Below are 16,351 nucleotides of genomic sequence, written 5' to 3' on the forward strand. Positions count from 1 at the left end.
CCCTCTCAACTGTGACCCCAGCACAAAGGCTGAGGCCATCCGTGCTTCCGCCAGTGGGCAGGAGGCAGTCCCGCGGGGCCCATGCCATACTCCGTCTTCTTCCACATTTGCAATCCCCAACTTTTCACACGACATGTCCCCTTCAGCATGGGGGCCTACCTTGGCATTTTCCTCATAGTTACGGAGTTCCAGCAACAGATTCTGTTTTTTCTGACTCAGCTCTCGGACCAGGTCCTGCTCTATGCTGGTGTCCATGAGGTTGCCTCTCATCTCGGCTGTGCCTGGCAGGTAGCCCCGGACTGAACAAAAGAAAAAAAAACCCTCACCAGATTGAGGAACACCCCAGCATAGCCAGGCCTACTTTCAAATCATCAGTTGTCCGATCTTAAAAACCAAAAACCTAAGTTCTCATCTCCTCAACTTGGTGAATTTATTAGGAGGAGAGGGTATCAATACAAACACTGTATACACGAATTTCCTGGCATTCTGACCCAATCAAATTGAAAACCTGGCTTTCTGAGGCTTTTTCCCGTCCCAATTTACTTTCCCCATCCACGGAGCAGCAGATTAGCTGTGTGTGACCGTCCATCCGGTAATCTCCCTCCAGCACACCAGCAACTGCAGAAGAAAAGTTGTCTTTAAAGATGACCTCCCCAGTTCGGTCACTTCTAGCATCGACCTAAAAATAAAGCAAGAACTTGAAAAATAGCTTATGCTGTAGCTTAAAACACACACACACACACACACACACACACACACACACACACAGACACACACACACACACACACACACACAATTTTAAAGTTAAAGTCAGCTTTAAAGGTCAGCTAGTCTAGCAGTTTTTCAAGAGTGCTCCATGGAGCCCTGTGGCCTCTCAGGAGGCACCTTATGACCACTGGGGCCAAGGGGACACAACCAGCTGTACTTTCTTCTTTTTAAATGAAAGCTGTTTTACATATTGGCCTTTATATAATATTTCATTTGGAGGAATGGGTTGGCAGTACATATCCACTTACTATCTGTGGGAACTTGGGAATGCCCCTTAACCATTCTGTGCTTGGTCTCCTCACCTGGAGGTCAAGAACAAGCAGAACCTGAGGGAAATAACTGTACCTACACCCCACAGGGCTGGAATGAGGCCTAAAGAAGTTAACACACATAAAGCACTTAGAACAGGGTCTGCACATAGACATATACAGGAAACATTAGTTCTATGTAAAAGCTTTGTCTTTATCGTGTATGTGTATCAAATATATCTACATCTAAAGTTTGAAAAACACCAAGCTAACTTAACCTTCCATCATATAACCTTTTATAAGAACCGATTTTAAGAGTCACTCTTCCAGGGAACCTTGGTGGCTCAGTTGGTTAAGCATCCAACTTTGGCTCAGGTCATGATCTCATGGCTCATGAGCTCTAGCCCCGCATCAGGCTCTATGCTGACAGCTCAGAGCCTGGAACCTGCTTCAGATTCTGTGTCTCTATCTCTAGATTCTCTATCTCTGCCCCTCCCCCACTCACACTCTAATATAAATAAACATTTTTTTAAAAAGCTACTCTTCCACATAAAAACTATTGGGATGCCCTAGACAGCCCTCCTATCCTGAGTCTCCTCTTCCCAAGAAAGGCAAAAAAATAAATGATCAGAAAGCAATGCACCTAAAAAACAACAATGAAGGATAACTGCTTAAAATGTTGACTTTGTTTCAAGCAAGAACACAAAATAAAAGGGTGGCTATAGAAAATCTGGTACAGCGATCATTTCAAATAGCCAATGCCATTCACCATTTTTGTCTTTTCGCAAACATTCTTCTGGGCAAAACTTTGCAACAACAACAACAAAATAAAGTCATTTAGGTCATAGCTTACTACTAGCTCCTATCCCTTGCCTATGGAATGTCACATTCAAATAACACCAACATGTAAGCCTGAAAACTATCAATGCTAAAACCTGTGAAGCAATTTACCAAAGCCCTTAGCACATTAACCTAACCCTAGAATCCCCTGGCCAGCTTAGTCAGTGGAGCATGCAACTCTAGATCTCTGAGTCATGAGTCCAAGCCCCATGCTGGGTGTAGAGATTACTTTAAAATAAATAAATAACCCTCTCAGATTGAACTGAATTTGCTTCTGCATTTCCGCAATGTTTTACAAATAAGAGGGTTCACTGACTGACTAAGAAGCAAGGCTACAAATTAATATTTCTCTGGATGTTCTGCTCTTTTGCTTTATCCAACAGGGAGGTTTTGCCCTGGGGGAGAGAATGGCCCTCCAAGCCCACAAATGACCTACAAAAGGTTAAAGTTAATTGACTGGCTGCAGTCATCTAGTATTTCTGCGCCTGAATTCACATGCTGGGTCTGTATATGTTCCTTTTGGCAGTGTAGATATTAGTTTTTCTACTTATATAATGAACTGTGTTCACTTTCTTATCTTTTTTTATGGTCTGGAAGAGATTATATCATAGAAATCCCTTAAAATTTTGAAAACATTTAACTCTAAAAACATCTAGGTCCAGAATCACATTTGAAGGAAACTTTTTTTAAAAGGCAACTTTTGAAAACTTCTCAAGTCTAGTAGTTACTAATTCTTGAATTAATCATAATAATTTATATTCCTGCAGAATATGATCCAATACAAATAAGATGTTCACATTTCTTTTTATTTTAATGTTTATTTGAAAGAGAAAGAGAGAGAGAGAGAGAGAGAGAGAGAGACAGCGAGCAAGCACAAGTGGAGAGGGGCAGAGAGAGAGGGGACACAGAATCCGAAGCAGGCTCCAGGCTCTGAACTGTCAGCATAGAGCCCGACGTGGGGCTCGAACTCACGAACCATGATATCATGACCTGAGCCAAAGTCGGATGCTCGACCGACTGAGCCACTCAGGTACCCCAAGATGTCACATTTCTTACTAAGGAACACCACAGTCTTCCCTTATAATTTTTATATGACCATACCAAAGGAAAACCAATTAAAGAAGCAGAAACCAACATAAGGGTCTCATAGAACTATTCTTCATGCAACACCATGAAGGAAGGTTATAAGGTACTGGCCAAAAGCAAAAACAAATCAGAGAAGAGAAGGCAGGAATTAGCTGATCTCCTTCAGGCAATCCAGCACTATCAGACAAGAAAGCTAGGGCAAATGGTACCCATGGAGATCTGGCAGCTACTTAGGCAGCTTCTAACAAGACAATCCTGACTTGCCAGAAGTCTGTAGAAAATACTGATTTGAACTTAAAAAAGGAAAGAAAGCAAAAAGATTTTATTTTGAATTTCATAGCTGGGAAGACGATATGATATCATGATTCTTCCCACTAAGTCGAAGTTTTCAGTCTTAAAGTTTTATTACAGAAGAGCCCTACAACTCCTTTTTTTTTTTTTTAGTAGCCTACACCTAGATCAACCTGATTAAATTGCTTCTCATTCCTTCAAGGAAGAGATTTAAAAATATCTTCCTGAAAATTTTCTCCCAAATAGGGCCTTAAAGACTAAAAGTCCACTCACTCATTCTGCAGTACTGACACTACACCAGGAAGAAAAAATGTACAAACATTATGAAGTTAAATCTGGAAAGTACAGCAAAGGGGGGCAAGTCTGTATTTTCATGTTACTGACTCTGAGTCCTGCAGCAAATAGATCTCAGACAACCAGTCCTCTGAATTATACCTGAACTCTGTGCTTAGACTTACCTTCCCATTGGACCAGCCAGTTATCAGTTCACACACTCCATCAGAATTAAGGTCGAAAGCATGAATGCTCATGGCATGATTTTTGGACTGAAAAGGAATTTCAATAATTAGTGCAGAAGTCTCTCAATATGTCTAAAAGCCCTGAATATTGGAGGCTGAATTATACTAACTTTAATTCTCCAGTATCGGGCTGTTTTGTCGTAAACTCCAACTGTGCCATTGGAAAGGGCATAACCAAATCGACTACCATACATGGAGCAAAGAGAGGTGATTATCTGCAAGAGATAACACACAAAAACACAACATCTTTTCATTAAAGTTCAATTCCATGTGGAGTATGGCTTTATAAAATCGCATGCCTTGCTACTGAGTATGTTAAAATTAGATTTAAATCTGTTAGAGGGGAATGTATTTCTCTTCTCTATGATCCATGTCATCTATTTCAGAGTTGGGTTATGAGAATTAAATACACTCATAAAGTTTGTTATTTTAAATCAAACTTATGTGGCAGGTTTTGGCAAATTCTTTAAAAAAACACCAATAAAATTGAGCAACTGAGGATGAAATAGAGTATACATGATATAGAAAATATACAACAGACATTGTTATACACACTAACTCAAAACGTTTTAATGATTGTTCCAGTTTCCTTAACTTACCATATCCTACAGTTTAAATTTTAAAGACTTGCCAGCGCACCTGGCTGGCTCCATGGGAGCATGTGACTCTTGCTTACCTCAGGGTCATGAGTTTGTGCCCCACAGTGGGCAGAGAGATCATGTAAATAATAAAAAAATAAAAATAAAAAATAAACAGACTTGTCGGGGTGCCTGGGTGGCTCAGTCAGTTAAGCGTCCGACTCTTGTATTTGGCTCGGGTCACGATCTCACAGTTCATGAGTTTGAGCCCCGCATCCGGGCTCTGCATTGATGGTGCAGAGCCTGTATGGGATTGTCTCTCTGTTCCTCCCGGCTTGTGCTCTCTCTCTCCCTCTCAAAAATAAATAAATTAACTTAAAAATAAAATAAAATAAAAAGACTTGTAAAACCCACAGTTGAATATCTTTCATGTACATGCTTTTCTATGACATAATTTCCTATTTGCTACAGATGAAAGATGTTTTTTAGAAGAAAATATTATCTTTTGAAAAGTACAAACCCAAGCACCTGGATTTGTGACTGTTGTGCTGTACAAAATGTGTACATCATACAGAAATATTTACAGGACTGTTTGGGGATTTAATATGCTTAAAAGGATAAAATTTTAGAGACTGAATAAAATTATCCTTTATTTAAAGTTAAAACCAAAACTTAACGATATCTCTGCTCCTGCAGATCCACTTTCTAATTCTGACACTAATACAAGAGATATTAAGAAATAAATTGTATAAAGCAGAGAATAGTTATATAATTTCCTCCACACCTACAGCTTTTCTACAAAACCACCCACTTCACTTAACTCTGAATACAAAGTGCTGTGTAGGACTCCAGAATTATTTCGCTCAAGGCATTCTTTTGGCAATACTCAGTACTATCCAACTGCCAAATGAATTATAATTTTGCTGATCTGCTAAACAGCGTTTGAGCTAAGAGCAAAATCCAACCGAAAGGGCAGGAAAATGGCCCTGAAATGAACAATTTTATAAAGTTCACATTTTCATAACCTTAGCCCCAGACTCCGTGGGACCCTTAGTCCTTTATTAGTTCACTAGTTTCTCTCTTTCATGGACCAGGGGACCAACAGTCACCTCAAATCCCTAGCTCTATTTCATGTTCTCCTGTCCTTTTCTAGGATTTAGGAAAAAGGTGTTTCCAAAGAATGCACCTTCCTCACATGTAGCATTGACAATAAACAGAAATCCAACAAAATCTGAATGATTCCCACCCAACAGGAAAAGATTTACTACAAATTTGAATGAAAGAAAAACGATAATGCAAGACACAGCATCTACTGACAGGTGACTCTCAAGTTGGCTTTTTTTGGGGGGGTGGGGGGCGGTAGGAAGTGGCAAACCCCGTTAAGAACCTAACGAAAGCTAAGGATTCTCTCTTCAAAAAAATCACACATTAAGCACATACACTTAAACAGAACCTCCTAACTTTCAATAGGGTCATTAATTTTCTCTACCTATAACTAGCAGTTTATAATTATAATAACTGTGAATATATAAATTACTTTTTTTTAAGTTTTTAAAAATGTTTTTATTTATTTTTGAGACAGAAAGAGACAGAGCATGAATGGGGAAGGGTCAGAGAGAGAGGAAGACACAGAATTCGAAGCAGGCTCCAGGCACTGAGCCGTCAGCACAGAGCCCGACACGGGGCTTGAACTCACGGAGTGTAAGATCATGACCTGAGCTGAAGTCGGACGCTTAACCAACTGAGCCACCCAGGCGCCCCAATAACTGTGAATATATAAAAAGTATAGTAGAACTAAGTAAAAATCTATGATCCTCACTATAAGATAAAGGTATATTAGCTAAACCAAGGATAACACTTTGTATATCAATATGCAAGTTTTGCTTTTTGGTCTTTTTTGGAACAGCTTTTTAGTGGAACAGAAGCCCGACTTTCCTAGACAGCTTTTGTAAGTGGCAAGAAGCAAAGACAAGTGGTCAAGATGGGCCCTGAGGCCAGTGCCTCAAGCTTTCTGATCTAGACCCAAACACGACCTGAATAAATTTTGCAGGATCCCAGCAAAATCTGACCACTAAGACTCCCTTCTGTTGTTTTTTTCTGCCTCTCTAGAACGTTCACAAGCCACTGCTCGTTTATCCTCTTCTCCTTCCTTTTTCAGAATATCCTAATTCATTTTTCTGTTTCCATCTTGCCCAATCCTCGGAACCAGCAGCATATCAATATCCTAAGAATGCCAAAACTACAACGGATAAGGGCGATCTGTAGACAAATGAAGTTTAAACTTTTCAGAAACATCCCAGGTTCTATTCCATGAGCAATCCTAATCACGGAGAAACCCACAGGTTTCCAGTTCTCCAACATCTGATTTTAAGTTTACCTTAAAAAAATGTGCCTAAGAAGTACTTAATCTGAATGGAGAGGGAACGTTTTAAAACCCTCGTTTGTGTACTTCATTCAAGCCCATTTAATACACACGATGAGGAGGAGGCGGACAATCTTCAAATCCTGACCACACCACTTCGCAGCCATGACTGTGTTTGAGTAATTGAACAAAGGAACTTAACACCAGTTTCCTCATCAGGAAGATAGAAATAATAATATCTTCCTACTAGGGCTGTTGTAGGATTAAATGGGTTAGTTTACGTAAAGCACTTAGAACAGTATCTGGCATATATCAGGTGCGCAATAAATGGCCACCATTATTAGTGTTCTTATTAATATGTATTAACTCATTAAAAGAAAGGCCTTTAGGTACTCAATAATTTTTCTCTAATCAGTCTGTTCAAAACGTATCTTTTCTCTTCCCCAGCGGCCACCCCTGCCTCCCCCCAACTCTGAAAATATATCTTGGTACAGGATTTTTAAGTGCGTCTTTCTCTGTAACATGCAGTTCTGTTCAATCTCCACAATTTTTACTTCAAAACTGTCTGGGTTGTGAGAAGATATCCCAGCACCCTTGTCAGATGTGACATTTCACTGTGCTGATCTATCTTGCCCACAGTTACCATGATTCTGAGGTGGCACTTCTTACCTCTGTTTCTGTCATTTCTGCTATAATCTCATCTTCTTTAAAAACTCGGATATCAAAATCCTCTGATCCGACAAGGAGCTGGAAAAAAAAAAAAAGAATCGTGCGTATTTAGTTCAACAAGCAAACACAGCAAAATTTCCATAAATGAAACAAAAAATGTGCACAGTACTTAAAACACTGCTCCTGCTACCCAAGATCTGCTCCCTATAATCTGGTAGTCAGGAAGGTTCCTTCTACTACGAAAGTCAACACCTTCAGTTAGTGAAGAAAAGGTGGCCACTACAGACTATCCTTCCATGTGGGCTGCACATCCTTCCAGAATATGTTCTTCCACCAAGCACCTGAAAATGCTCCCCATTCTCTGCCCACAGATGGAAGCCCAGTTTCAAATGCCAGAGACCAGTATCCACGGACAAGAGACAGGTAAGCCGGTGCCCAGTACAGCACTTGGCTGGCACTCAAGAAGCTAACTTCTAGAGTAATCATTAGAATACTTTCAAAGGCTAAGAGCCAATCTCTAAAACTTTCAGATTCCTGAAAAAGTCACAGTTGAAAACTACTTACAATTATGGTTTCAAAGCATCCGAAGGCAGCTGTAAGATTGTGAATATGGCTGTGGTCCCATCAAATGCTCTGCCAACCCCCCCCCCACCCCGTCCTGTGTCTTTGCAACATTACGGCCTTGATCTTTACATCAGACAAATACAACCGATTCACTGTTCAAAAGAGAAAGACAAATGAGGCCAGTTGGCTTGTCATTTAGGCAACAGAGCACCAAAATCAACCAGAGAAGTGTTAACTTCTCTTAACCACTAATGTCACTGTCATGGGGAAATTATTCAACTGAGCACACAAGATAAGTATCTCCTCCTCCACACACCTCTTTCTTACCATCACCGTCAAAGTCACATAAGGCCAAGGAATGAACGTTATCTCCAGTAACCTGAAAATAAAACCAAAACTCATTAATATGCCATCTTTTTTCGCTTAATCCAAATGCATTAGCTACATGAAAGAGGATTATACAAACCGCCAATGGGTGTTATTCAAATTACAAATGTTCTTTTTTTATGTACAGAATTAGAAAATATGTTTCCATTTTGTTTTTCTTATTCATTACAGCCAAGGGTAAAACAAACAAACAAAGCATAAAGAACATTAAGTGAAAATGTTTGGGAGGATTAAGAGAATGTTTTGTTCTGTATACCGTCCAAAAGAGATCATTTCCTTCGTGATCAAAACCCTGCAGAGCACAATTTCCACCAATAATCGCAAGAGGAGAGGAAATGTCCCCCAGTGTTCCCAGCACAATTGCATTGGCCCCATCTGCAACCTAGGAAGGAAAAAAAAGACATAAAAGATACACTGATGCACAGGCACAGTGGACATAAAATAGATCCTCATTTTTATTTGGACACTCAAATCCCTCTGTCGTCATTTGTGAGAAGCCACGTGGTCTCGTGAGAGGCAGCCCAGGACTGTCCATTGAGGACAGTCACTGTGGCTTATTTGTGCTTCTACCAGGATGAGCACAGATTCAGGATCAACTCAGGCCACTGGCCTCTCACACTAATCTGCTGCGATAAACTGCTACAAAATCCAAGGCTCTCTAGAACTACTAGTTCTCGGGGACCAATTCTTGACAGAATCAAACTTACGCCTTTAAAACACCCAAACTTTTGTAATCTATTTTAACCACTTTGCATGGAAATCTTTTTATTGCTTATTCCCCAGTTCTCTTGCTACTAGTCCTTTTACTTGTAAAGTTACTAAGAATTCTGTACAAAGAGTAATAAACCATCCAGAATTAATAAATGTCCCATATATATATATATATAATAAAATAAAGATATATATAATCTTTATATATAATATTTAAAAATTGGCTATAAAAGAAAGAAAACTTATTAGAAATCAAAACTGCTAAATGGCCAATAACTCAAAAGAGAAAGTTAAAAGGTAAACAATAAACTGGGAAAAAATACCTACAATATATGAGCCAAAGGACTAATTGTTTTTTAAATGAGCTAATAAAAAGCAGATAAATAAGAAAAGGGTAAACACCCCAAGCCAAAAAACAAACCAAACAAACCAAAAAGAAAATGAAAAAAACAAAAAATAAACAAACAAAAAGGAGGCAATTCACAAGAAATACTAATCACCACCAAACACGAAAATCTTCATTCTCACAATATATCATTTTTCATTTTTAAGATTAGAAAGATGAAAGATAACAAGATTATCCATTGTTGGTTGGGGTGTGATAAAACAGACACTCTCATATTCTGAGGGGAAGGTGGAAAACAGTAGTCTTTATATAGAACAATTTAGCAATATTCATCATTTAAAAAAGATTTTTAACTCAGTAATTCCAAAGCTCAATTCTTGACACCATTAATTTTATGTGTCAACTTGGCTAGGCCATGGTACCCAGATATTTAATCAAAAACATCATTATAGGCGTTTCTGTGAAGGTATTTTTTAAAATGAGATTAACACTTAAATGAGACTTTGAGTAAAGCAGGTTACCCTCTATAATGTGGGTGGGTGGGCCTCACCCAATCAGTTGAAGGCCTTAATAGAAAAAAGACTGAACCCCTGGAGAAAGGATTCTGCCACCAGACTGTATTCAGACTTAAGTTTCAACATCAACTCTTCCCTGGATCTCCAGAGAATTTGCCTAACCTGCATATTTTGGACTTGCCAGCCTCCACAACTGCATGAGCCAATTTCTTAAAATAAAGCCACCAATCTCTCTGTCTCCCTAGAAGTATATATACACACATACACATCCTACACTCAATTTCAGTCTTATACAAAAACATAGGAAGAATATCTTTGTGCTCCTGAAATAGGCAAAGACTTCTCAGGACAGAAAAAGCACCAACTATTAAAGAAAAAAAACTGAACAGCTACACTTCAACAAAATCAAAAACTTTTGCTCATCAAAAGACACGTACTTATTGGAATGAGCCACATACTGGGAGAATATGTTTGTTACATGTATTGTTATTTGTTATATATATTGTAAACATTGTTTTATTTATATATATATATGTATATATATATAAGAATTTGTATATAGAAAATCTATAAATCAATAGTATATACAAACTACCAATAAAAAAGGCATTTTGTATATTTGTATATGTATATTTGTATAAAGAAAATCTATAAATCAATAGTGTATACAAACTACCAATAAAAAAGGCAAAGGACCTAGACATTTCACAAAAGAAGACACACGACTAGAAAATAAACACAAGAAAAGGTGTTATATATCACTGGTCATGAGGGAAATGCAAAATGAAGCCAAATACGACACCACTTCATACCTTAAAATGGCTACAATTAAAAAGACTGGCATAACCAAATGTTGACAGAGTATGGAGCAACTGGAACTCACGTACATCGCTGATGGGAGGTGTGAAATGGTACAACCATTCCTAGGTATCACCCAAGATAAATTAAAACATATACCCGCAAAAAGACAAGTACCGAAATATTTCTAACAATTTTATTAATAACTGACCAAAAGTAGAAATGACTCAGTATGTCCATCCTACATGTCTATGATCAGAAGAAGGGATACACAAACTGTGTAATATTCACACAATGGAGTACCACTCAGCAACAAAAAGAACTACTGCTCTCTGCAAAAACATGGATGCCTCTCACAGACCTGCCAAATGCAAGAAGCCAGATACCAAAGAGTCATTCTGTATGATCCCATTTGTGTGAAGTTCAAGAACAGGGAAAGCTAAGCTAAGCTGACAGAAATCAGAACGGTGAAAGTCTGTAAGATGGAAGAAATGACTGGAATGGGGCACAACAATATTCCCTGAAGTGATGGAAATGTTCTGTATTTTTATTGGGCATGTTGGTTACAGGGATCAAAACTCACTGAATACTACGTGTAAAGTTTGTGTATTTCACTGTATGTACAATTTTATCTCAATTTTAAAATACAAAAAAAAAGGGTAATTGCATTTCTAGGAACTTATCCTTAGAAAATAATCAGAGAAATTGGCAAAGACATATGCTTATCAAAGTATCAACTGTAATACAGAAACTGTGAAAATAACATAAATATGAAACAATATAGAACAGATTAAGCAAATTATAATATATTAACAAAATGAAAAAAAAAAAACATAGAGCCTAGTAAGAATGATGCAGGGATATACAGTGACTTCATATAAACATGCTCACAATATAGCATTGAATAAAAAGGCTGTGTGCAGTAGCCAGGGAGTAGAGACAACACAAATGTCCATTAATGATGAGTGGATAAAGAAAATATGGCATGTCCATAAAATGGAATATTCTTCAGCCATAAAAAGAATGAAATACTGATATGCTACAACATGGATCAACCTTGAAAATATTACCTTAAAGAAAGGAAACTCATCACAAAAGACCATATATTATATGATTCTGTTTATATGAAAAGTCGGAACAGGCAAATCTACAGAGATAGGAAGTAGATTAGTGGTTGCCTAAGACAGGTTGGGGGACAATGAAGATTGACTACTAATGGGTATGGGGTTTCTTTTAGGGATAATGAAGATGTTCTAAACTTGACAGTGGTGATAGCTGAGTAAGTCCCTCAATAAACTAAAACTATTGGATTGTACATTAAATAGGTGAATTGTATGGTATGTGAAGTATATTTTAAAATATCTTATTATAATAATATAAGTTAGAGGGTAAAAAAATGATCACATTTCGTAAAAAATTTCACCTAGTGGGGTGCCTGGGAGACTCAGTTGGTTGAGCATCTGACTCTTGATTTTGGCTCAGGCCACGATCCCAGAGTCACGGGATCAAGGCCAGTGTTAGGCTTTGTGCTGAGCATGGAGCCTGCTTGGGGTTTTCTCTCTCTCCCCCTCTGCCTCTCTCCCTGGCTCGCATGTGCTTTCTCTCTAAAATAAAAAATACATAAATAAATAAATAATTTCACTTAGTAAAAATCAGTTTAAGAGTTACGTGTTACCTCTAGATGGAGAAATTATGAGTATTTTTTTTCCATATCTTTTCTATAATAAATATGAATAACTTGAGTATTAAAGCTGCAGTAGCCTAAGGGCACCTGGGTTGCTCAGTCAGTTACGTATCCGACTTCGGCTCAGGTCATGATCTTGCGGTCTGTGAGTTCAAGCCCCATGTCAGGCTCTGTTGCTGACAGCTCGGAGCCTGGAGCCTGCTTTGGATTCTGTGTCTCCCTCTCTCTGTGCCCCTCCCCTGCTCACACTCTGTCTCTCTCAAAAATAAATAAACATTTAAAAAAAATTTTTTTTAATAAATAAATAAATAAAGCTGCAGTAGCCCATAGATGGCAGGCCACAGTAAGCGCTTCTCCTACAAACTACTATACTAAATTTTAATGCAAAGCCACCAGGAGGTCTGTTTACTGACTTCCTGGCTCTTGGCTGAGTTCTCAATAGATCTTGACAGATGGTGGTATCACAGATATACCTCATGGGAGACAAGCTGGAGTGTCACCAAGTAGTTACCAACCATGATAAAACAAGTAAGTGTCAAACAGATAATGCAGATGTAAATGGAAAAAATCTCCGTGTTGTTTACGTCACAAGAGCCATACAATAAGCAAACCAAAATAAATGTCTGATCTCTTTCAATCATAAAAAGCCAATGGACATTAATGAGTAACAGGAATATCATGGTTATAAAGGGGTATACTTGCCTCTCTGTAGAACAAATCTGAATTATTGTAGACATCATAAGCCAGAAGATTAGTCTGTGTCCCCACCAAAAGTGCATCATAGCCAAGTTCTGGGTTCAATACTCCTGCAGTCAGGCAGCTGACTGCCTGGTTGATGTTGAGAAGTGAAACATCAGACTCCAGGGGGCTCTGGAAGACCCTGGATGCACTGACATGCTGACTCCGGGTATGAGGATTGTGAATAAAAACCTAAATTAAAAACAGTTAATTACATCCCCTTAAAATACCAAAACTGTAAAATTAACATACATTTATTAAGAGACCCATGGTATTAACAGATATCAACACTAACAAGAGGTCACTTTAACCACCTACAAAACAAAACACTCATACACAGTTATGTCTATTGCTAGCTTTCAACCACTATAAATTATGGAAATTCAGTGGTTCTTAGCCTTGCAAAGAACAAGGCAATGGACAAGATGCAGTTGTTGCTTCCAGGGGCAGCTTACAGGCTACCCACCAGCAGGATGTCAAGTACTCTTAAGAACTAGCCTCTTCCTGATCAACCTTCCAGAAGCGTTACCAGCTACAGTGTGGTTGCTACACACTAAGAAGATCACACAGCATACAGACTTCCTTTAGCATCTTTCATCCCAGCACCTCATAAACTCACTTCCTAACCCTTAAAACTGGCTGTTTTAGGGGTGCCTGGCTGACTCATCTGGAAGAATGTGTGACTCTTGATCTCAGGGTTGTAAGTTGGAGCTCCATGTTGGGTGTAAAGATGACTTAAAAAATAAAACTTAAAAAAAAAACCGGTTGTTTTAAGGGTTAAAACTGGTAGTTTCAAAGTCTGGCAGTTAGTAGATCTGTTTTACAAATGTAAACTGAGTCACATGATCAAGCTTCTTCAAGGTTTCACGGACCATACTAGTAAGACGGAATTAAATAATTAATCCAAACTGAGCAGTTTCAACCACCATATACATATATACATACACACACTCACATATGTGTGTGTGTGTGTGTGTGTGTGTGTGTGTGTGTGTGTGTGTGTTATCCCAAAAGGGGTAACTGGATGTGGGGCAGAGGTATATTGGATACTAACATGGCTGTGGCCCCAAAAGGGCACAGAACAAAAACAGACATGTAGTATATCTGTGGTATTAAAATTTCATTAGGGAAATCTTCACGGTCTCTACGAAGAAAAAAAGGGTGGGAAATACTGCACTAGGGACCCCTTAAGCCTCTTCCAGTTTTAAAATGCACTGATTTTAAATCAGTATTTCATCCCTTTGGTAGAAATCCAAATAGGACTAATTTTAAGTTATTACCTAAACAAGACAGTCTGTTCAACAATAGCTATGGAATATCATGTTCATGTCCTCGTTCGTGTAATACTTTGTAATGTGCTTTAATAAGTGTTACTGCATTTGATCCTCACAGCAAGCTGGGGTTTACAGATGAGGTCAAAAAGGTTAATGCCCTTTCCCACGGTCTGGCGACTGTTAAGTGACAGGGCAAAGACCTGAAGCCTGGCATCTGGTTCCAGACCCTACACTCTGGCCATGATGTCTTACTTCCTTTTACAACAGTTCGGAACAAAAGAATTCTTTCAGAGTCTCCCAGTAATTACACAGGCTGGAGAAGAGGAGGAGAAATCACTTTTGGACTTGCTGTGCATTGCTATTGGAACAGAAAGAGTTTGAGATTCCCAGGAGCCGACTTCTCCCTAGCTTCCCTCCTGCCGTTCTCGGGTTCCGGGAGACCTACTTGTCCCTCGGGCATGGAAAAAGCCAAGCTCAGTCACACAACAAATGGATCACTCTCTGTGACTGGCTGAAGTTCACACAACATTCATTCTAACTGAGGGGATACTAATGAAAGTAGAAATCCAACTGGCCCCCTCAGCCCCATGGGCGAGAGAAAAAATGTCCCCAGAGGAAAACACTAATGTTCATCTTGCGAGAAACCCCTTTTTAAAATATCCTTGCTCGAAACAAAACAAATAAAATCCTTGCTCAGGCTCAGAGGCCAGATTCCAGTAAGTCAGATTCACACTCTCAACAGAATCCTACTTATAATGTCAAAATCCTGTTTCTGGAGACGTGAGCTCCAACGGTCAAGGAGGGCTTCAGCCTTACCTGGAATGTTTAATTATTTTTAGAAAAGAATATATTCCGGTATTACTTGGATCATAAAATACTACCGTTTTTAAATCTTAATATAAAATATCAGGTCATAAATCCAGATTTGTTTAAAGTTCTAAAGAAAAGATCCAATTACACAGGCCACAGGACTTTCTCGTCCTCTGTCTCTTTTTTTCCAACTCCGGAAACAGACCTAGACTCCAGTGTCCCTGCCTTTCACTCTAGATCACATTCTAATGCAAGGGTTTCCATAAAAACCTCTGCCTGATCTTCCTGCTTCCACCGCTAGGCTTAGCTCCCTGCATCTCTGTTGCAGTACCAGCCAGTCATCCTTTAAAACATTAATCAAACCCCATCACCCAAAACAATGATGTTTACACGGCCTACAGGCCCTATATGATCCCGCCCCTGGCTACCTCACTGCTTCCCTCATTCCGTTAGAGCCCTCACTTCCCTGGAACACACCAAGCTACTTCCACCTCAAGGCCTTTGCACTTGCTGATCCCTCTGCCTGGAAGGCACTTACTCCACAAATATGTGGGGCTTGTTTCCTCCTTTTCTTCAAATCTCTGATCTACAATGATCTTATTAGAGGCCTAGGGATCACTCTGTCTAAAACAGCAATCTCCCATCATCTCTATCCCCTTACTGTTTCCCCGCCCCCCATGGAGACATTATCTGTTGTTATTTATATGTATATATAAATATATGTTAACATATAAATAAAATATAAAAAATAAAAATATACAAATATAATACAAATATACGTCTTTTATCTCCCCCTGGTGTCTGGCTCCCCCTCTCAAACGTAAGCTCCAAATGGGTGAGGTTTGTCACTTTCAACCTTGCAACTGCAAAGCTAAGAACAGTGTGCGGCAGTAGTAAGCCCTCAACAAATTAGGGGTGGGGCCAATATTGATGGGACCTTTTCAGCCCATTTATTTAGCTGCCATGCACCCACAGAATTATACGAATTTCTTTTTGGCATTTGTCAGTACCTCTTAACAGTAACTAACATTATCACATGCCAGGTTCTGTGCTAGGGGCTCTACTACATTATACTACCTAATGAAAATGAATTGTAATGACTTTCTACTTATGTATCTCAAGGCATATTACATAACATACAACATAGGTAGAAGTGTCTTGAA

The 16,351-nt window shown here is 38.9% G+C and overlaps 1 protein-coding gene across 2 annotated transcripts in view; it reads right to left on the bottom strand.

The window, feature by feature from the left end:
- The window catches only part of BBS2 (Bardet-Biedl syndrome 2), a 32,662-nt gene that overhangs the window by 14,388 nt on the left and 1,923 nt on the right, over positions 1-16,351 (bottom strand). For both annotated transcript variants that reach the window (XM_006941525.5, XM_003998052.6), the window contains exons 2-9: positions 13,069-13,296; positions 8,569-8,694; positions 8,242-8,304; positions 7,362-7,439; positions 3,863-3,967; positions 3,693-3,779; positions 544-679; positions 160-299 (exon numbers count right to left, since the gene is read on the bottom strand). In XM_006941525.5, the coding sequence (XP_006941587.1) occupies positions 160-299; positions 544-679; positions 3,693-3,779; positions 3,863-3,967; positions 7,362-7,439; positions 8,242-8,304; positions 8,569-8,694; positions 13,069-13,296 (963 nt within the window). The remainder of the gene's footprint in view (positions 1-159; positions 300-543; positions 680-3,692; positions 3,780-3,862; positions 3,968-7,361; positions 7,440-8,241; positions 8,305-8,568; positions 8,695-13,068; positions 13,297-16,351) is intronic.

Source organism: Felis catus, chromosome E2 (genome assembly GCF_018350175.1).
Source record: "Felis catus isolate Fca126 chromosome E2, F.catus_Fca126_mat1.0, whole genome shotgun sequence".
Classification (NCBI taxonomy): Eukaryota; Metazoa; Chordata; class Mammalia; order Carnivora; family Felidae; genus Felis; species Felis catus.